General features: G+C 41.9%; 1 protein-coding gene across 1 annotated transcript in view; it reads left to right on the forward strand.

The window, feature by feature from the left end:
- Positions 1–22,108, forward strand: part of LOC126484893 (mucin-5AC-like) — a 210,008-nt gene extending 187,900 nt beyond the window's left edge. The window contains exons 3-5 of the mRNA XM_050108491.1: positions 11,991–12,142; positions 21,787–22,013; positions 22,094–22,108. Coding sequence (XP_049964448.1) covers positions 11,991–12,142; positions 21,787–22,013; positions 22,094–22,108 — 394 coding nt within the window. The remainder of the gene's footprint in view (positions 1–11,990; positions 12,143–21,786; positions 22,014–22,093) is intronic.
- Positions 22,109–22,428: the final 320 nt, after the last annotated feature.

Below are 22,428 nucleotides of genomic sequence, written 5' to 3' on the forward strand. Positions count from 1 at the left end.
AGGACTGCCTGAGAGGATTCGCATCTCACTTCAGGAACGAGTTCAATGTTGCATGGACAACATTTTGAACACCTGCTTTAACGTCTAGAGATGCCATGTGTTCATAGCTACTGATGAACAGCAACAGAATATGTGTTATGTGTCGACAACGGTTGATTTGTGAACCCATGTTTATTGCAGATGTTTAGCTACTTGGGCCTGTACTTTCCATGTGTGAATTATTGATCATCACTTCTGAAACACTCTTTATACAGCGTGTTAAGAGTATACGTGCAGATACTGTGATCATTGGTTCCTTAATATGTACCCATGGACTGTGGAAAAACAGGAACAAAAGTGAATCGAAACATAGAAATTCGAATTTTGAAAATTAGATGGACTGATAAGGTATGGAATCGAGAGTTTTTCCGTAGAACCGGCGAGGAAAAGGCATATATGGAAAACACTTACAAGAAGAAGGATCAGGATGATGGGATATGTGTTAAGACATCTGAGAATAACCTATATAATACTAGAGGGAGCTGTAGAGGATAAAAATTGTAGAGGAAGACAGATATTTGAACACATCCAACAAATAATTGAGGACATAGGTTGCAATTGCTACTCTGAGATAAAAAGATTGGCACAGGTGAGGAATACATGGTGGGCTGTATCAAACCAGTCAGAAAACTGATGACTCAGAAAAATAGAAGAAAATGTACCCACTTTAGTATGTTAGTTGCTTTTCCTCTGCATATATCTTCCCACAAACATGTCACCTGATGTTCTGTTTGTCGTAACTGCAGCACTAAATGGACTACGCCTGTCAGTACAGACTAACTGTTTCGCGTCCGTATGTCCATATTTCAACATCTGACCTGCTACTCAGGGGAAAATAACGACTATGGCTTGTTCTTGCTGCATGTACTTGGAAGTACTAGCTAACGTAGAAACATACTCCACCTAATAAGTATAATTATTAATCTGCAAATGAAGTAAATACTGGTGTAATGTTGTTCAGTAAACTGTCCTCAGTCACCAATAAAAATATCAGCACTTATACTCCTAACAACTTGTATAGAAATTCTCCTTGTATATATGTTACAGATTAAAGTTCTCCGTCGGCTTTTTCTGTCTACATATGAAGACTTCTCTCAGCAACTATTTTAGGGATTTTGGTAACTTTTTCAATAATAAGTACGTTGATTCATGAGGACGGTTCGTGCATATAACAGGACAGTCTGAAAAATTCTCGGCCTGATAGTGAATTATGCTACCAAACAAGTTTTATTTTTCGACATAATTTCCTCTAGATTAGTTGGGTAGGTCAAGTAACTAATAGAATAGGGGAGAAAAGAAATTTGTGGCGCTATCCGACTAGAAGAAGGGATCTGTTGGTAGGACACATTTTGAGACATCAAGGGACCACCAATTAAGTACCGGAGGGAAGCTTGGGAAGTAAAAACCGTAGAAGAAGGCCAAGAGATGAACACAGTAAGCAGATTCAGGAATGAGGAGGCTTGTACAGGATAGAGTGGCACGGAGAGTTGCAACTAACCAGCCTTCCGGCGGAAGACCATAACAACAACAACAATCTCCTTAGTATCAACACGTTTTACCCAACAGTGTTCTAAAGCCATTATCACCTCTCTGTACCGCTCCTCCAGAAGTTCTGCAAAGTACCCTCTACAGCAATAACTCTTCTCGTCTGGACGAAAAGCGTTTACCAGTGAGGAATTTCTTCAGGTTTGAGAACAGCTGGAAGTCTAATGGAGCCAAATCTGGGGAATATGGTTGATGGTCCATCCCTTCATAGTGTAAATCTCTCAGATTTTCCATTGCCAAGACACTTTCATGGGCAGGTGCATTGTCCAGATGCAAGATGATGTTTTTCTTCTTTAAGCCAGATCTGTTTTCACGAATGATTACGTGAGCTCACATGGCACCCATCTTACGCAAAAAATTTTCATGTTCAATTCCTGGTGCTAGATGTAACCAACACGTTACTTAGACATCCATAGAGCATTAGCAGTTTCACGCACTTTTATACACCGATCTCTCAAAATTTGATGCACTTTGTCGATGAATTCCGGTATGCTTGCAATTTCTAGAGGTCCTTCGAGTGGATCATCTTGGACGCTTTCATGGCCACGTTTTAAACTCTGCCTCCCATTTCTTCACGGTGGAAATGGAAGGTGAAAAGCCGTCATACACATTTACAAGCCTCATGTGCCTTTCGATCGGTGCTAAACCTTCTTTTATGATGAATTTAATCACTGTACGATACTCGACTTTTTCCAATTTTAACACCATGTGCGCCACAATTGCTTCAATCGACTGCCTAGTCAACTGCTGCCTGGAAAGACCTGCAATGGGAACCACTGTAGGGATTTTGAAACTAGCGGCGGAGTGCCGCGACCGCTTTAAGAAGAAAGTGCGGGCGCCCAGGCGCGGCACCGTTTGATGCACGACTCACATCGTCATCGGGTTGCGGTGCGCCACTGCTCACTCTGGAGCTGCAGTAGGCCGGCAAGTGGCGTGTTGTGCTTAAATAGTTTAATTTATAAGAATTACTTAACGATGTTCGCCCGATTGTGGGGCGGCGAGTAAAATATCTTCGCCGTCTACAAGAGCATGAAAACAATTTTTGCGGTCAGCCAGAAAGCGATGGAGAACATGCTGACCATAACTTCCAGTCTACAAGTCCACATTATTCACATTATTCTTGTGCTCACTGATAAAAAAATGTTCGTACTTACTATTTACTCAGTGGGATCCGGAACTATGGCTATAAGTAAAAGTATTGAGTTCTAACCGATACGAGGGATATTCGGAAAGTAAGTTCCGATGGGTCAAGAAATGGAAACCACTGTGAAAAATCTAGTAAAGCTTTGCACATATGTGTTAGACAGTGTCCCTAGTATGCCAGTCGGTTGCATCAGTTCGCTCTTTTCAGTTCTGAGCGCATAGTGAGCACATAAAGATGCGTAGAAAATATTGTCTCCCGCCAAGTATGAGGTCCTGGTGAGAGATTTCGCCTGATGTTATGCAGTCCACATCACAGAACTGTCATACGGTTCCTATTTGATGAATTCTTCTCGGGTTATCAGCCGAGTGGTGGCGTCGTCTTGTCGCAACGTTTCAATGAGTTTTGTATCCATCATCTCCTACGAGAAGAATTCATCAGTGGAATACGCCGAGAAAGACTGCAATCGCACGGTTCATACTTAGTGACAATTCTCGGTCGCAATCTGCAGGGGCAATGAAAATGCTCCTGCAGCGTCTTCGGTGGGAAGTGTCTGATCACCCGCACTACAGCCCGTAATTGGCTCCCTCTGTGTTTCATTTCTGCTCACATTAACTGATGGCTACGAAGACAACATTTTCGAACAGACAACGAGCTATAGATGAGCGTAGAGGATTGGCGGGAAGCAGAGGCGGCTGCCTTCTATGACGAGGGTATTGAAAAGTTGGTACAACGCTACGACAAATGTCTTAAGTTGGAGTGGTGACTATGTAGAGCAGTGGCTGGAAGCTGTAGCTAACTGTTGCAGATAAAATATTTCTGATTTTCAAAGTGGTTTCCATTTCGCGATCAATCGGAACTTCAGAATAGCTCTAGTATATTCAGTAAAAGCTCACACGCACGAAGGTAACAATATTACTGATAATAATAATAATACTAATGTCCATATTGGAAACAGCACTATTAGCAGTTTAGAGGCGACCTCTACAGTAAGTTCCAAGTAAAATGGTCTATCGTCCTGACTGAGAATCAGCAAAGGTTAATTGCTCGCCTTAAAAGTGGAAAATAATCTCACCACTTGCCACGTGATTTTGTCAAAATTACGAGCGGCACACAAACAGTTACTTCCGTGAAATCTAAGCGATCCAGGACGATGTACAGGCCTTGTGAGTTCACTTCCTACTTTTACCGAAAATGCGTTTGGTAGCTGCCTGGCTGTGGCGTTCCGAGGCACAATGCACACAGGCGTTTGACTGACGCGAACGAATTGATAACTCGGTGCGAAATGTTTCTTCTTACTGCCTCTCTGGCCGTATTTATATAAGGGAACAGCGGAGCGCTGATGAACCATCTGCTACCAACTGCTCTAGGCACAGGTAGCAGCCTCTAAATGGTCCCTTTCTCGGACACGTATTAATTAATACTTCTGTCATTTAATAGTTTACAATTTTCTAAATTTTTATATGAATGGGGTAACATTGGATTTAGTTAAAAATTTTTAGCTCGACTGCATTCAAACTTTGCCAGCTTGAATGTTAGAACGTAACCGACAGTAACGCACGACCTGTGAACTGCCTCTTTAAGATTCCTTGTAGTGATTGTTATGCATACTAAAGTCCTGAAATTGGTACAGCTGTATTATTTCATCAGTATAATCGGGTGCAGCCGGCCGTTGTGGCTGAGCGGTTCTAGGCGCTTCAGTCCTGAACCGCGCGAGTGCTGCGGTCGCAGGTTCGAATCCTGCCTCTGGCATGGATGTGTGTGATGTCCTTAGGTTAGTTAGGTTTAAGTAGTTCTAAGTTCTAGGGGTCTGATGACCTCAGATGTTAAGTTCAAATGGCTCTGAGCACTATGAGACTTAACATCTATGGTCATCAGTCCCCTAGAACCTAGAACTACTTAAACCTAACTAACCTAAGGACATCACACAACACCCAGCCATCACGAGGCAGAGAAAATCCCTGACCCCGCCGGGAATCGAACCCGGGAACCCGGGCGTGGGAAGCGAGAACGCTACCGCACGACCACGAGATGCGGGCTCAGATGTTAAGTCCCACAGTGCTGGGAGCCATTTGAACCCTTTGTAATCGAGTGCTGTAATTAGAATTTTTCATAACAAATACAAACAATACTTAATCTATTACGAATAGGGACGCTATTGTTTCAAATTTAGTTTTTAGTGAATAACTTGAAAACTAATAGAGGTAGCTTATTGGTGTTACATATTTCCTGGTTTTATATCAAACTGACTCTTAATACGAATTGTCATCTTTCTGTGTGAATTATTTAGTGCCTTAAATTTTTCGTAAAAATGCCAATTACAACCAAAATATTGCAAACAATCAAGCTGACACTTGACATACATTGGCACATTCTGCACGGTTTTTGGCTTTCTAGCTTCATTATTTAGAGCCACTTATTTTTTTCATAAAATAATATATTTAGCAAAACTTTGAGATTTAACAATTTTAACATTAATATACTGAAGCATACTCTGACGAAGTTTGGAAAAGTTATTTTAATTTTTAATTTCATTCTTATATTAAGGCACTATACGTCGTATGCTACGCTTAGGCGCGCTATGATGATGTGGTGTTCGTAGCAGTGAACGGGGTTAAGTCCTGGCATACTTGCTCGCCTCTGCATCTTTCACTATGATGCGTTGCTTCTTTCCCCACACCATCAACAAAATTACCGCTACAGCATACAAGTCGTCCAGCTGTAGACACTTACTGCAACACTAGCGAAGCAGGGGCAGGTCGCTAGGTCTGTCATAATTAGAACCAATATTTTCGTTCAGACTACACTAGTATACATATTATGTATGTTTTACCGCCGGAAGATGATGTATCATCCTCCAATGCAAGTGGTTTTTAAGGTTAGTGAGGAATGTGTTTCTGCTACTCGCCTGACAGATCTTGTGAATGTCAAACAATGGAAAATCTAGGATGGAATGTAACAAATTATGAAAAGAAAAGCTGCTACTCACCATATAGCGGAGATGCTGAGCCGCAGATATGCACAACAAAAATACTGTCACAAATAAAGCTTTCGACAAGTAAGGCCTTCGTCATAAACAGTCACACACGCACACACTCACGCAAACGCAACTCATACACACGACTGCAGTCTCAGACCGCTGAAACCATACTGCGAGCAGCAGCACCATTGCATAATTGTGGGCGAAGGCACAAAAGTCAATAAAGAAGCCGTTGTTAAACCTACCACGAAGAAAAATGATTGGCATACATAAACCTTGGACGTTCAATGACTGGAAACGTGTAATTTTAAGTAAAGATTCACATTTTATTTTTCAAATACATAGAGCAAAGATTGTCAGGCGAAGCATCCATGAGGCAGTGAGAGCTGGCCATCTTGAACAGACTGTAAAATAATTTCCCAAAAAAATATTATGAGATATCTCCATTGCAAGTGGCTCCCCCAGTTGACTGCATGAATTCAACCAAATACATGGAAATCCTTTGGCGCAGGATTGTGTCGTCCTACAGACCTTTGCAGATGATGGTGGAACATTTCAACACGATATAGACCCGTGTCACATTTCTGAAGCAGTTAAGACGTTCTTTGAAGAAAACAACATTAATGTGCTTCAATATCCTGGTAATTCACCCTCCTCAAATCCCATCGAGAATTTGTGGAGTACTGTGAACAGGTGTCTTGATAAAATTCTTGTTAGTAAATGTGGTAAAAGTGGCTACCACGTTCCCCGGATTGTAGTATCTGTGGAGACACGTGATGATTACTGTGTATGCGGTGAAGGTCAGAAATCTTGCACATCTCAGGGAGCAGATTATCGATGCTTGTGCTCGCATTCAGGTGCATATGTTGGCTAAAGTCCAAGAGGAATGGGTGAAACGTATATCAACAACCCTTCAAAGTGCTGCACAACACTTCGAGCAAATTCTGTTGCCTTATGTGCTATCACCAGCATTTGCCTTGTTCTGTACAAAATGCGACGTAACCCTAGAGTGAATGAAGCTACTCTCAAATGTCTTTCTCATGTAACTATATATTTGCTGCGTTACACGACTCCCTTTTCATTTGAAAACTACAAGTTTCATCCAAGATGGTGGCTTCTAAAATGGCCATGATGATGGTAACTGCCGGCCGGTGTGGCCGTGCGGTTCTAGGCGCTTCAGTCTGGAACCGCGTGACCGCTACGGTCGCAGGTTCGAATCCTGCGTCGGGCATGGATGTGTGTGATATCCTTAGGTTAGTTAGGTTTAAGTAGTTCTAAGTTCTCGGGGACTGATGACCACAGATGTTAAGTTCCATAGTGCTCAGAGCCATTTGAACCATTTTTTTTTATGGTAACTTAACCTTACAGGTTTCCGCTTCTCCCATCTCATACTACTTGACTTTCGGTTTCTCATTATACATACGTTTTTGTTTTAGAAGGCTGGTTCCATTCCTATCGATTATCTCTTACACTACGTTTTACCGGAAACTGCTATCTACAAAACAAGTTACATGTCACATTTGAGAGCTCGCTGTATAGCGCGAGTGCATTACTCTCCAGAAACGGACCCTCCATAATTTACACCGCACGAATGTAATGAGGTTTGGAGCCTTACGCCACGTTTCACGTCCTTGTCGCAGGTGGTCGCATCTGTATAATCCCTCCACCCCACCCCCTCCCCTCCCTGCCACTGGTGTAACGTCACGTAATTTGCAATGTTAAACTTAGAAATTATTAAATTTAAGTTAAAGATTCAAGGTTTCTTATCGCAGCTGTATAAAATTTGCTATCTTTATGCTTTGCATATGGCGTGGAGTGTGGTTTGCACGTTTTAACAGAACAGTTGCCATGTGTTTCTTTCCTTCTTCTATATTGACAAGTTTGGGAAAGAGTCTGATCGACTGATGGCATACCTCTGTTTACATAGTTCGGCTTCTACGTAGGCCAATGCTTCGCAGCACCTTGTAATTTCGGAGCGACGTCGATCATCAGCTGCGCCACCAAAAGCTGCAATCTTCTTTATGACTTCAAATAAACCGGATTTATTTTCTTCTACTCCAGGTAGATCAATAGTGTTTCGAATTTCTAGAGCCGCTGCAAAGTCGGAATTACTTTCACAGATTTCTAGAATTTTTTTGTTTTCTAGAATGTCAGACTTTTTCGTTATTCGGCTGTGCTGATCTTCTTCAGTATGTTTTTTGCTGCTGAACATCTTTCCTTATTGCTTCATCTGTTGCTTGCTAACAGCAAGCTATTGAGCTCAAATTCTAGTACTAGAATTTTATTCCTAGAAGTGTTCTTACTGGGCGTTGATTTAGGTATTGTCTGAAGTAATTGACTGCATATTAATATCTTCAGTTTTTTCTGGTATGTCCTGTTTAGTTTCTTTCTGTATTTAAAAGTAAACATGTAAAACTTTGAATATGGGCATTTCTCGCAATATTTATATTAAATTACCTTGAAGAATCCAGCTACAAGATAGTGAAAACTGTATTGAAATCGAGAATACCTCGAACAGACAGACAGAAAGATGAGATTACCAACTTAGCTTTGTAAGTAGTGAACAACAACTTAACTGATTGGGTTGTTCCGTTTTTCAATTTGTTACGGAACACTTAACATATTTTTAGCGGTGGAGGAAGTTATCTATTAAAATAATATAAAACTTGAACATACTTTTACGCCCACGGGCTCTAGTTGTTTTGGTGGTTTTGACAAGGAAGGAATTTTTGAAAAAAATCTGTAGCTGTCATTTCCTTTCTCGTTAGTTTTATTTAAAATTATTTGATTTTCGAATCTACTTCACCTCCAGCATTCTTACTACTTTTCAAATTTCGCTGTAAAGAGTTAACTTCACCTTGTACATTTTCTTTATTTTCATCAGCATAAGTTCCACTGTACACTTAATATAGTTTGTGGTGAAAATGGTTAAATCTTTTTTTCCTCATTTTTAATTTCTTAGATAAATTGAAAATTACAAAATTGTACAACTAAGAAAAACACGTCCATCATTCAGCGGTAGTGAAGCGTCGACTGAACGACAGGAACAATGACACATAGACGAAAAAGGGGCAGCAGCGGTATTTGGCAAAGCCTCAAAGGCGGTATTGGCCTCTAGGCTTATCTCAAAGGTGGCCGACCTGCGACACCATAGGTACAGTGAGCGTATACTCGCACGACCGCCACGTGCCAAAAAGTGATACAAACAATTCCAACACTAGAACCGCGTCTGGGTCACACGTGATCTCTTCCGTAATTCTTTCGTTGTTCATTATTTTGTGTTATTGTCGTGTCTGCTGAATTTCTATGAGTTTGTTTCAAATATGTTACTTAACGATCACACCTAATTTTACGTTTTACGGGGAAACCGTAAAAGAGAAAAATCCAAATTCACCTAGAGCCACGGGCAGGTCAGTTCTGATCCCACTGCTGTAGCCATTATAGTAACTTCGTATCTTGTCGCTTCACGGTTTTTTTTTCATTCTGTTTGCTCAACACTCTCAAAACTCATTTTATGTCATTTTCTGATGACGCTGCAGTTCTCCAATCGTGGAGGCGAAGGAAATCGGATTGAAACACGTCTGGGAGAGTACACACGTGCCGCACATTCAGTGCTTTGGTGCATGAATTACAGAGTTAGTAGTGGATTCAAACTGTACAAATAATGCTTGCAGCAAACACATTTATTATGGCCAAACGTCCAAGAACAGAAGAGGGCATTGTAAATGCCATAAATGAGATTTTGGCTCATGAATATGAGGGTGAGACTCTGGAGTTTTCATCTGAGGAAGAGTTACCATGACATGTAGTTTCACTTTTCTCATCAGATGATGACTTTGAACCATATGATGAAGAAGGTAGCATTTTTATTTGTTTGCTATGCAATTGTTTGTCCGTGTGCTGCATAGACACACTTTTGAATTATAACAATTATGTCTATACGTTAGTGCAGTCTTACTTGAATAAGGGAAGAGATCTCTCATGTGACAATTTTTTCGCCTAATTGGCTGTCTCTGAAATCTTGAAAGCAAATGCTATAAGTAATATGGATGTGGGCACTGTGAATCGATCTCGCAGGGAAAGACCAGCCCCCGTCAAGAAAGCAAAAGAAGTGTTGTGTAGCACAGTGTTGCTGAAGAAGAATACGACATTGACTGTTTATCATGGAAAGAGCAGCAAGAATGCCCCGATTCTCAGCATTATGCCTCCTTATGTGGAAATTGGGACTGGACGTAAAAAAAAAGCCAGATACAGTTACATTTTATGACTGATGTAAATATGGAGTGGCTCGCAAATAATCAAAGTATCACCACTCAGATTTTACCTTTTTCTCACATTTTACAACTTGCTGTATTTGACTAGGATAAATGCCTGGGTATTGTACAATGCTCTAATCGAGGAAAAGCTGAAAAGCAAGGACTTCATACTGCAGCTGGGAGAGAAGCTTGATGAGAAGTACATAGCAACCAGGAAGACTAGTAGCTGCACCACCCCGAAGCTATTCCTGAGAGACAAGAAAAGTGAACACATTGCTTTGTGAAGTCTGACCGCGTTGGAAACAAATAATTTGTTAAAGTGTCATACGAGTAAGAAAACTGTCTGCAACAAATGCACCTTATTTGTGCTCCTTATGTGATGTTAGCCAGTAAAGACACCCAGAAAATATGTGTAAGTTTTCTAAACAATATTTGATAATTTCTGAAAAGCACCTTTACTTTTGTTGATTTTATAATAAAATATCCAGCATTTAAAAGAACAGTTTCATTAGTAGCCACAATAGCCCACTGCTACAGGACAATGAAAGGAAAAGATATCTACATCTACATATATATTCCGCTAGCCACCAAGCGGTGTGTGGTGGAGGGCACAATTCGCTGCAAAGTAAAAATTGCCCCCTTCTGTCCCACTCGCGGATCGCGTGAGGGAAAAAAAACTGTCTGAACGCCTCAGTAAGAACTCTGATTTCCCTTATCTTTGAAAGGTGATCATTGCGCGATTTGGAAGTTGGTGGTAATTACATATGCTCTACATCCTCGGCGAAGATCAGATTTCGGAATTTAGTGAGCAGCCCCTTCCGTTTGGCGCGTCGTCTATAGGCAAGTGTGTCCCACTTCAAACATTCCATGAGATTTGTAACGCTCTCGCGATGGCTAAATGTACCAGTCACGAATCTTGCCGCTCCTCTTTGGACTTTCTCTACCTCTTGAATCAGACCCAACCGGTAAGGGTCCCATACAGATGAACATTACTCTAAGACTGGACGAAATAACATATTGCAAGCAATTTCTTTTGTTGAAGGACTGCATCGCTTCAGGATTCTACCAATAAACCGCAATCTGGAGTTCGCCTTGCCCGTTGCTTGTGTAATCTAATCATTCCATTTGAGATCATTTTGAATAGTCACACCCAGATACTTGACAGATGTTACCGCTTCCAAAGACTGGGCATTTATTTTGTACTCGTAAATTTTCGCCTTGTTATACGCAGTAGGTTACACTTACTAATATTGAGAGATAACTGTCAGTCATTACAAAATGGATCAAATGCCTCTGAGCACTATGGGACTTAACTTCTTAGGTCATCAGTCCCCTAGAACTTAGAACTACTTAAACCTAACTAACCTAAGGACATCACACACATCAATGCCCGAGGCAGGATTCGAACCTGGGACCATAGTGGTCGCGCGGTTCCGGACTGAAGCGCCTGGAACCGCTCGGCCACCGCGGCTGCCTGTTTATCATCATCCGTTACATTACCCGTACTGTCAGCAAGAGAAGATATTGAATTATTTGTAGCGTTCATAAATTTTACGTAGGACCAAAATTTTTTGGGGTTATTTTTAGAATGTGCAGATATTCGTTCTCTTCGTCTATCTAACACACTTTGTTCATTACATACATCAGTTATCTTCTCAAATCCGAGTTCACGGGCACCGCATCGACTAGCAATCACAAGTGAAAATTTGTTTCACAAGATTGTAACAATACTATGAAAAAGAAAGTTGCAACTCACCATATAGCGGAGATTCTGAGTCGCTGATAGGCACAACAAAAAGGATGACACAAATAAAGCTTTCGGCCAGTGAGGCCTTAGTCAAAAACTATTTTTCCCATTTTTTAAGTGAAATGTTCCTTTTAGCACGAACACAAAGTTTTCCTGTCGAGAACACAGAAATAACACATGCTGTTGCTACTCATACGAGTACTCACCCGAACTCCGCGTGAACCCCGATACTCGAGGGCTGGCTGTGTTCTGCAGTGGAGTGACCATGTGTTGTGGGCGCAGGTACCGGCCGGAGAAGCACGGCGGCGGCCGCTACGTGGACGACCCCCGGCGCTGGGAGCTGCGCGAGTCCGTGCCCGGCGAGCCCGGCACAGACTACCCCGTCTACAGCACCATCCCGAGCACCGCCTTCTCCTGCCAGGGGCGCTCCGAAGGTGAGTCGCGTCGCCTCCTCTGCATGCGCCTGTCACAGATTCAACTCGGAGAGCGACGGAGATTGGAACCCGTTCTTTGGCGAAACTCGGCGTATCGGAGATTTATCCCCGCGGGCGAAGCACCTGTCTCCTGAGGTACTCAGCCGCACGTCTCAATTTCCAACACACAGGTCCCTCTGCCAGCAGCATCTCCCTTACTTTCTCAATTCCAAGCAGACTTCCAACTTTCATCACCGGAGTAGCACCCCTAGGGTTCTACAGCTACATCTACATTGCGCAAATCGTCTTGTTGTGTGTGGCGTTGGGTACATCGGATACCACAATTGCTTGCTAATTTTCCTGTTCTAGTCACGAAAGATGCCCGGGAACAACTACTGTCGATGAGCCTCAAATTTTCCGTCTAAGTCATTTCGTGAGATATATGAAAGGTCAAGTTACTCGTCTCTTTTGGAATTTAAATAGTAAAATATAAGATAATGCTTACAACAAAGAGAAAGCACTCAATGGTATATGACTACCACACTGGTCACGAACATTTTAGCACGTCACTTCGTTTAAATATTTATGGGTAACACTAAGAAGCGACATGAAGTATGATGATCAAGAAAAATCAGTGTTACGGAAGGCAAATGAAAGTACAAAATACGACGGAAAACTGTTGTTAACAAGAGTGTAGCGCAGGACAGCTGCATAGGCCACTGATTTACTCGCGTGTATATGAAACAAAGAGGGAGGTGAAAGTAAATAAGCACAAAGGAAAACATATGTCTGTCAGACTGCGTTCACAGTGGCACGGACGCCACAGTCAGAGGTCGCCCGGTAACATAGGCCGACGTCTCGGTCACGGTGATCCCGATCACATTCGTCAGTGTTTGGCGGAGTCGAGGAGATACGTTAGGTTATTATCTACCCTATGTATCCTATGTGGGTTAGATTTCAACCACCAAGGGTGGAATGGATAAGCTTCTGTGCTTGGAGACAAGTGCTGCACTGCGGCGTTTGACACTAAAAAGATGGCGAATGCGTATAAATGAGCCATATCTGTCTCGAAAAGAGCGTGGTAAGTATTGCATGCTGTGTAAGCAGTTACTGGAATAACCAGACAAGGTTTACGGATATATGAGATGACAGGGAAAACACAATCTCACGAAAGTTACGAACACTTTAACTATGTGACACCACTGTCCTTCTCCGACGACCTAAACACGTCAGAAGAGGCTACCATCTTTGAAGCAAAAATGCCGTACTTGACGTTTTTCATATTTATACGTCTGTATTACGTAAATACGTAGTTTCATTGATACATCACCTTATTCTCCAAAACGCGTTGGTCCGAGTATGGTTTATTATGTTACAGTGGTAGGATGTATAAGAGTTTTGGCAATGAGGTTACAAGCACATAGTAGTTAAATTACGTGGTGACAGTAGATGATGATTCTGTTATATAATGTATGGATAAAATTTGTATGTCAGTAAACAAGTATTATTTAATTAATGAAAGGTAGATTTGTGGTATCACAGCAGCTCACTTTATTCCAAAAATGGCGAAAAGGAAAGCAGTATTCAGATAATCAGCTTCTAGAACTGGAAACTTCAATGGTCTTTAAACATTTGCATAGCAGATTTGAGAAAGGAAGTAACAAGATTTCTGGTGGCAGTATTATTTCAGATCAAGTGCAGTTTTTAATAAAGGAAATTAACTATACTACAGTATCTTTTAGTGCATTTGCACGAAACATACCTCTAAAATTCGTTACAGAATAAATTCAGTATTTCGTAGTATTTGGGGTACAAAAGTGAAGATATTAGTTTTTAAATTAGTCTTTAGGAATGACCACCCTATCTTTAGGAATGACCACCCAACTGACATAAAAACGACAGTAAGAGTAATAATAATTTGTAGACATTTAATGTCCACCTACCACAGCCCGAACAAGAGCCACTGCAATAACTTTAGTCGTAAGATCCTTCTTACTTTAACAAATTATTTTTTGAGGTTATAATTTACACTAAAAATTGTGGTTTTCGATAAACGTGCTATATCAGTCCTGCTATGTCCCGATTATATTTTATCCTCTGAATGCCACAAATTCGCCCTTTCTTGGAGTAAACTTATCAGTTTCTCACAGGCCGTATTTCGAGTGTGAGAATGTCATTTGACGTTACCGAAGAAAACAAAATTATTTGAATTTCACGGATTGTCATCCGATGTCTATCCGTTCGAACGATGTGACCGGCTGTAGTGAGGCCGCGCTCATAGTGGCGTACTGATCTGAAAAGATATGCCGTCTTCGGCCGGTTTCCACCGTCGGCAGAATCCACCGATACAGGTGCCACTGCGACCGCAGCTTTAGCCGAAAGTAACGGTGCTCTTTAGTACTTGTTAAGTGAAACGGGCAGCATACGTAGCACAAAATATAACTTAAGGATAGATAAAGCCAAGGCGAAAGTAATGAACAGTAGTACAAACAGCAAAATTCTTAAAATCGAAGTGAGGGGAGATAAAGCAGTAGAAGTGTTTCTTAAGTATGCAACTGATTGTGTTCCCTCACAAGACTGCACACTAAAGAAGATGTACAGTATTTCTGGAAGGCTGTATAGGGATTTAGAGCCCAGTTTAACCACTGCTCCACATCATACTGTACGATAAATAAAATTACAACCATACAGTACGTGTTTGTTGAGCTTATAAGAAGATGTGTGTGTGTGTGTGTGTGTGTGTGTGTGTGTATATGTGTGTGTGTGTGTGTGTGTGTGTGTGTGTGTGCGCGCGCGCGCGCGCGCGTGTGAATCCCAAACCTCTGGGATCTTCGGTCCCTGAACTTACACACTGCGTAAACTAACTTAAACTAACTTATACTAAGAACAGCACACACACCCATGCCCGAGGGAGGACTCGAACCTCCGGCGGCCGCGCAGTCCGTGACATGGCGCGTCAAACCGTGCGGCCACAATGCGATTTCTGCCACCTCTTTCCTACCTGATTGTCTCTCTCTGTAGTATAATCCTGATGCTGAAGGGCCAACAGAAGAAAACGCAGAGAAAGGGGCAGATCTAATAGATTTGACAGAATTAAAACAGATATTCAAGGAAAAAGAAGGAAAAGCCCCTTGTGCTGGTTGCACGTACATTTCGAATTCGCCGCGCGGCCGATCGTCCGTTGGAAGCCCACGTCCGCGAAAGGCCAGCTTGTTGGGCCGTGAGACCGGAGCCGCGCTGGCAGATGGAAACAGAGCGGCGGGCGGTCGACCGGTTTGGGAGCGCTTTGTGACGGTAACGAACGCTGTCACCGTAGAGAAAAATAATAACCGATGCCGTTGGACGGCTGGTGGAGCTTTGTTGCCTCACTGGATACACGGCAGAGCGAACCAGAGCGTGCGGGACGCGTGATTACTGTTTCTTAAAAGAGTCGTGTGCGATATGGAGTGTTTGGTGCAGTGAGAAATGAGTTATAGTAGAGCGTCTACGCCCTTAATTTGGGGAGAACCGTGAACTCATCTATACTCTGGATACGGATGCCGGCTCCAGCTGGATTTATGTTACGGAAGTCAAATGTTGGAATCGGTTTCGCGCGCTCGGTGCCTCGAAGTACCGTAGTGCCCCTTTACATAAACCGCAGAATACAAGGCCTGTGGGCGCGCGGAGTGGCCGCGAGGTTAGAGACGCCATGTCGCCGACTGCGCGGCTACTCCCATAGGAAGTTTGAGTCCTCCCTCGGGCATGGGTGTGTGTGTGTTGTTCTTAGCATCAGTTAGTTTAAGTAGTGTGTAAGACTAGGGACCGATGACCTCAGCAGTTTGGTCCCGTAAGAACTCACACACATTTTTGCAAGAGCTGTGACTGCACGGCAGTAATTCCATGTTAAAGTTTTCTAAGTCTGGGTAGCCCGCCGATAGTATTTATTATATGGATGCCTCCAGTTGGTGATGCGTAATAAATTTGTTTGCTGGATCGAGTTTGGCTGTTTGTAACCTTACTGGTTCGTCACACGTAGGCAAGCCCTCATGTCAAAGGAAAACCAAGTAACTTGTCAGTGCGTTAATTTGTAAATTACGTTTTGCGAGAATCACAGGAGATTCCTTTGGGGAGTCCCAGTTATTCCATGATATTTATTCATGTCTCATTTGTTGATAAAACCTTAATTAAAAGTTTTCCTTTGGTTAAAGAAGAAATTGAGATTAAATCAACTGGTTCCTTTGATGAAGATCTAAGATCCAATTTAATGTGTTACCTTTTAGATAAGGGAGATATTAAAATCAAATGAACTTCCCTGCTTTGATAAGGGACATGCCTAGATCCGATGAGTTTCTCGTTTTCTTGCTAATAGTAGTATTTTATTAATGGTTTATATTTTAACTTCAAGTTGTCCCTTTTAAATAGATTAAGAAATTTTAATGTAAAACTGTATTTCCTTATCTTAAGTAAATTCTCGGTATTTCTCTCATTAAGGTATTTCATTTACGAAGAATTTTGCCTTGTAAGATGAGAATTCAATATGAAGTATACCTAATATTTGTCGACTATGAACAGGCTTCCGACCACATCCACAGAAAAAAAAACTCTGGTCAATAATGAAAAAAGACGTTTCCCCAGGCACGTGATAAAAGTATGCTAACGTTTATGTGAAAACACCGACATAAGAATGGATACTAGCAAAGAGCTGACACCAAAAATAGAAATAAATCAAGGATACTGTTTATCATCTACACCGACGACCTGACCAGGGAATGGGTGAAGGACAGTATACCTCAACATACAAGAACGGGACCAGGCAAATTTCTAAGTACGATGGTTTTTGCCGACAGCCAGGTAATCATACAGGACGTGAAGTCAAACTACAAATTGCGGAACTTAGATTAAACAATGTAAGCCTGAATTATAGTCTGAAGATACTGACAACAAAAAAGAAACAATGGCCTTTTGGGGAAAATACTCAATAAGGTCCAGGATAATCATCAGCAATACAATAGTGGAACAGGCATCCAATTTCCAGTATCTAGGATGTGGCATAACGTTCATATAAGAGAAAGACATAAATAAGAAAATTAACACCCATCAACTTATGTGGCACGATACGAACAACGTTAAAGGGTAAAACGTTGAGAAACCTAAATGAAACTACATAATGTCATGGTACTACCACAGTACTACGTAGAGTAGAAATTTGGACAGTAGAAACAAAAGACTTAAGACAGCTCGAAAAATTAGAAATAACTGAAACGCTTCACAGGAGAAGGCACAATAAGAAATTAAGAAAAAAGTAAAGAACTGGGGGTACACCCATTGAGTGAAACCGCAATCCATCTAAAGCAGAATTGTGTAGAGCATGTATTGCGCCTGCCCCCTAAGAGAATCCCGCGACAAGCTATGGAATACAATCCTATCGGATGGAGTGTGGGAGGGTCAAGGAAGAGATGATAGGGCCGGAAAAGACCATAACGCCTTATCCTGGATTGTCAGAAGAAGAAGAAGAAGAAGAAGAAGAAGAAGAAATATATTGAAAGAGAAGAATATTCAAGCGACAGCCGTTTTGTCGTCACGCTTGTATACACATATCGCTACTCGTACACAACAGATTACAAATTACAGATGACGTACTTCTAGCAGATCGTCACACTGTTTGGCAAACCATTTCATTTGCTGCTTCATAATGTGGTACACGGCTTTCACCCACAAAGCTGATGCCAAAGCTTAATACAAATGAATAACATCAATCAAAAGTACTGTATAAGGAGAGAAAATCTGTAAACAATAGAATAATAGATTAAATTAATGACTTTAGTTGCTTGTGTTGTGATATTCATAGGAAGTGGAAATGTGATATACTGAAGAACCTGTCAGGGCTGCGGAATACACGCAAAACAAGTATTCATAAGACAAAGCAAAGCAAGGCAATATTTTGTACCATAATGGCTATCTATTTGTACGACAAACGAGCAAATTCTTGTTTTGTTAGAACGATGAAACGGAGTCAGAAACATCGACATTACAAGCGAGATGTAATTCTGTAAATTTGGAAATAAAAAAAAAATTAAAAATAACAGAAGAAACTGGAATAAGCACAATATAAAAGCGAATAGCGATAGACTTATCCTGTGAATACCTATGTTCATTAGTGAGTGTGGTGACAGGGGATATTCCATATTCTATTGGTGCGGCCCTAGTGAAGGTGATTCTGTATTGGTTCCGTCCACCCCGTGCATTTGTGGCAATTGTGTAAGAGTGTCGTACGAAAGAATGCGTTGAATTCAGTGCAGTGTTCTGCTAATGTTTTCATAGATGATTATGTAAATGAAAAGAAAGAACACAGAACAACTTGTTGCTGACATACAACTCATTCCTCTCGAATTACACCAATGGGGCCACAGAGCTAAGAGTATTTGTACAGACAGTTCACAGTCAACATTGTGGCTCCATGACACTCTGGGAACAGCTTTGTGATTTAATCCTCATCACTGGCACAGTCCGCCTCCGTAGCGCAGCAGTAGCGTTACCGCCTATCACACAAGGGGGTCCGAGTTCGATTCCTGGCAGGGGACTGGATGTTGTGTGTCTTTCATCATTATTGACACGCAAGTCGCCGAAGTGGCGTCAACTAAAAAGACTTGCAATACTGCGGCCGAACCCAGAAGGGGATATCCGGCCAATAAATGCAATACGATCATTTCATTTCATTGGCACACGCTATCGTAATTGGTAATTTTACACCTTTCTAGCATTATGTTCTCTAAATTTTCTTCCACAAGCGGGATTCGAACAGGCTATCTCCTGGACGAGATTTACTGCACTAGTACATAATTTGCGTCCACAGCAACAAAAGTATGTAAATACAGATCATGTCTGAAAACTAAAAGCTGTAGACCAAGGAGATGGAGAAGTGCAAATCAGTAAATGCTTGTAAATAACCAGATTTTTGTTACCTACAATATCGGTCCAGAATGTTCCAAAAAGCCTGCACGAAAATGCGATTTTTAGAGGGTCGTAACTCGAGTTCTATTGATCACAGAGATAAGGCGTTAAGTATTTTGGATAGCCCTTGACTTAGTGACCATTTGCATACTTATCGCAAGAGTACTTATCCTAGAGTACAGTGTCAAAATATAAACACTATATACTTCCTCCAGCCCAGGCAAATAGAATAAATCGCTTACTTCGTTTGTATTTGGTGAGGTCCAGAGTGGACATTAGATGGCTTATAAAAGCAGCTTTTTCTTATGGGTGGTTCTTGAGAAAATCCCGAAAAACCATGCTTTTTGGGTACCAAAAGTACCAATTGTCGGGATGGCCACATCTATAATTTCTGTCCACGGCAAAGTTTTACCTTATACTCCTACGACGATGTTGTTGGGTGATCTTGAAACTCTTTCCGATGTCATTATCCGTTACCGATATCCAAAGGTTCAAAGTTACCGTACTTATGCGCGTAATATCCAATCCGAGGTGTAAATGTAATTTTAACTGACGTGGTGAACATATGGCAAGGCTCTGAGGTAGCCAAATTAGTTTTTAGTCAGCATTTTTTCATCAGCAAAACTTTATAATGCTCTATCTCTGTGGAAAAGCCACTTCACACCTACACAAATATGCCAAAGTGGTAGTGCAGCGACAAGCAACAGGATCTTAACAAGCCTGAAAAGAAACTGGAAATGACTGCCAAAAATTATGTAAAACTGGAAAAGCTGCAAATTCTCTAAAATATTTCTAATAACATTTTTACTTTTTTAAGATACAAATCATAAGCCGTCAGTTTTCGATAAATGGCGATCGATGAGCGAAGTATCCAGAAAAAATATAAAGCAAAAGATTTAATCTTATGTTAAGCGTACTTACGTGTTGTTTCTATGTGTCAAAGTATGTTAATGTACCTGAGTACATAAATAATCTGTCAAAAACTTACTGACGTATGGAATCCATTTTCTACAAATAGCACTACGGGCTGTAGTAAGAAAAAGAAGGAACCAGCGAAAAATTGCTCCTGGCGGAGCAAAAAAAGGCGAATACGTACGTCTTTTAAAAACTGTAAAGAAAAGTGGAGAACCAGCTGTATCAATCTTCTTTCCGCCTTCCTCACCAAAAATTTCGGCATGCAAACATATTTGCGCTTTTTGTCCTGAACTAGAGTAACAGAGAGACACTGGAGATGGAAAAGAGAGGAGACAGTTGCAGTGGGAATGATAGAGAGAGGAGACAGTGATGCGGGGAGAGATATAGTTGTAGTGAAAGAGAGATAGATGAAGACAACAGCAGTGGGAGCCAAAGAGACAGGAGATATTGTTGGTCAATGACAGACTGTGGCCATAAAAGATAAAGAGGGATTGATGGAGACTGAAGACGGAGATGAAGACATTATACATTATGGGGCAAATTGTCAATGATTCAGAGCTGCAATATACCCATCGTCATCAACAACACAAACAATTATACTTTGCGTGCACCCATCAGTCACACACACACAGACCCACAAACGTACTTTGAAGACAGAACATACACAGTCACATATAAACCAACATAGTACATTCACTGTAAATTCAAATGTAATAGAACACTTCTGTACGGTCTATTATCTGTGATAGGTAGACATGAGCTATTACGGTCTTCAATGTGCCAGACTCTAACAGAAGATCGGGATGCCATATCCCGAGTGGAATAACAGGCTTCCATTATGCTGGTTAGTGCAACGATAAAACTAAAATGTAAAGGAAGTGCCACAATTTTATCAAAACACAATCTGGTTCCATTATAATTAACGTATGCGCTGCACTTGCCCAGAACTGTGAATACGGCTCACAGTAACAACATTAACAGATGTTTACTGCATGCTGCATCCACGGACAATAACAGAGAAATGTAGCCTCATTTGTTTCCCTCATTCTGTAGATCTTTCATAACAGCAAATAGCTTGCAGTAGATGTGTTTCACAGCAGGAAGATGAACTTTTTAAGGTACGCATTTTAGAACGCAACCTCTCAAAATACAAAATTCTTTTTTCAACACCCTGTATAGGTTTACTGGGCGCTTATTCGTAGGCAGGGCGTTGTTGCTCCTACTCATACTGTCTGCCATTGCAGGATGACTGCCATTAGGTTCTGTCTTTTTATACGCCGTTGTGTATTCCTCGTAGGATGAATGGTGGCACCGCTGTACGCACAAGTTTATTGGCCTTGTTGAGAGCAGCTGTTGGTCCTCGCCCCCCCCCCCCCCCCCACCCTCCGAGTTGACGTTTCATAGTCTAATTTGTAACAGGCGTCTCTTGGTTGCCGGTCGAGTAGGCTTCTTCACAGATGAATTTGCCCCTATAGTTTTCGTCAGCATTCAGGAGCTGAAGAGAACTGTAAATTGAAGTGGAAACCCGGCACAGTGCCACTGGCAAACGACTGCTAGAGTCTAGTAGTTCTCTGCCTCAACCATACTAGCCACTGTTCATCCCGTACCCGTGGCAAGTTAAAAGATCACTATGTTAGATGTGCACTCTGTAGATGCAGATCCACATGTGAAAATGGCTCAAACTTCATTCAGTCTTTGTAATGTGCAATTCTGCCACCAGAAAAACATACACTATCAAACAGAAACAAATGCGCTAGCGGACGGTGCTCGTCAGCAGTGCTTATCTGAGCACTGAGATTGGACGTTGTTACGTGCTGCAGGGTACCATGCCGACCCGGAGACGCGCTGCCAGGTGTTCCACGTGTGTGCGGGTCCGTCGCCGGTGCCCAAGTCGTCAGCGCTGTGCCCCAACGGGTCGGTGTTCAACCAGGACATCGGCACCTGCGACTGGTGGAACAACGTCGACTGCCCAGGCTCCGCCGTCTTCCGCGCTGGCAGCCCGCACCTGCCCATACCGGAGTACTCGGGCAACCTCGTCCTGCCGCAGGTACGACACATCTCACCTGCAACGTCTGAGCAAGCTTCTCTTGACAGAGCGCAGCGACCATGGTGGTGTCTCAATTGCAGGTGGACGTCGTTTAATCTAGCTCAAATATCCAAATCATTTGCTTGTAAGTCACTATCAGCAGTTTATTACGTAAGGGAACAAAAGTACACATTCGTGACCAATTCCAGCAGAGGCAGTTGCTAAGTAGTAGAGGACGACACAGAAATTGTAACAGTTCGGAGTGTCATGTGATTGGAATTTCGCCAGACATCGTCTTACATATAAATAAGGTGGTCGAGCACAGGATGGGCAGTAAGCGTGTTATCAGGGCATTTCATCGCTTCCAGATCGTTGATGCCCGTCACACGCGATACACTACCTCTAAAGCTGTCCTATGGGGTACAGAAGTCACTGT

The sequence above is a fragment of the Schistocerca serialis genome, chromosome 6 (genome assembly GCF_023864345.2).
Source record: "Schistocerca serialis cubense isolate TAMUIC-IGC-003099 chromosome 6, iqSchSeri2.2, whole genome shotgun sequence".
In the NCBI taxonomy this organism is placed as follows: domain Eukaryota; kingdom Metazoa; phylum Arthropoda; class Insecta; order Orthoptera; family Acrididae; genus Schistocerca; species Schistocerca serialis.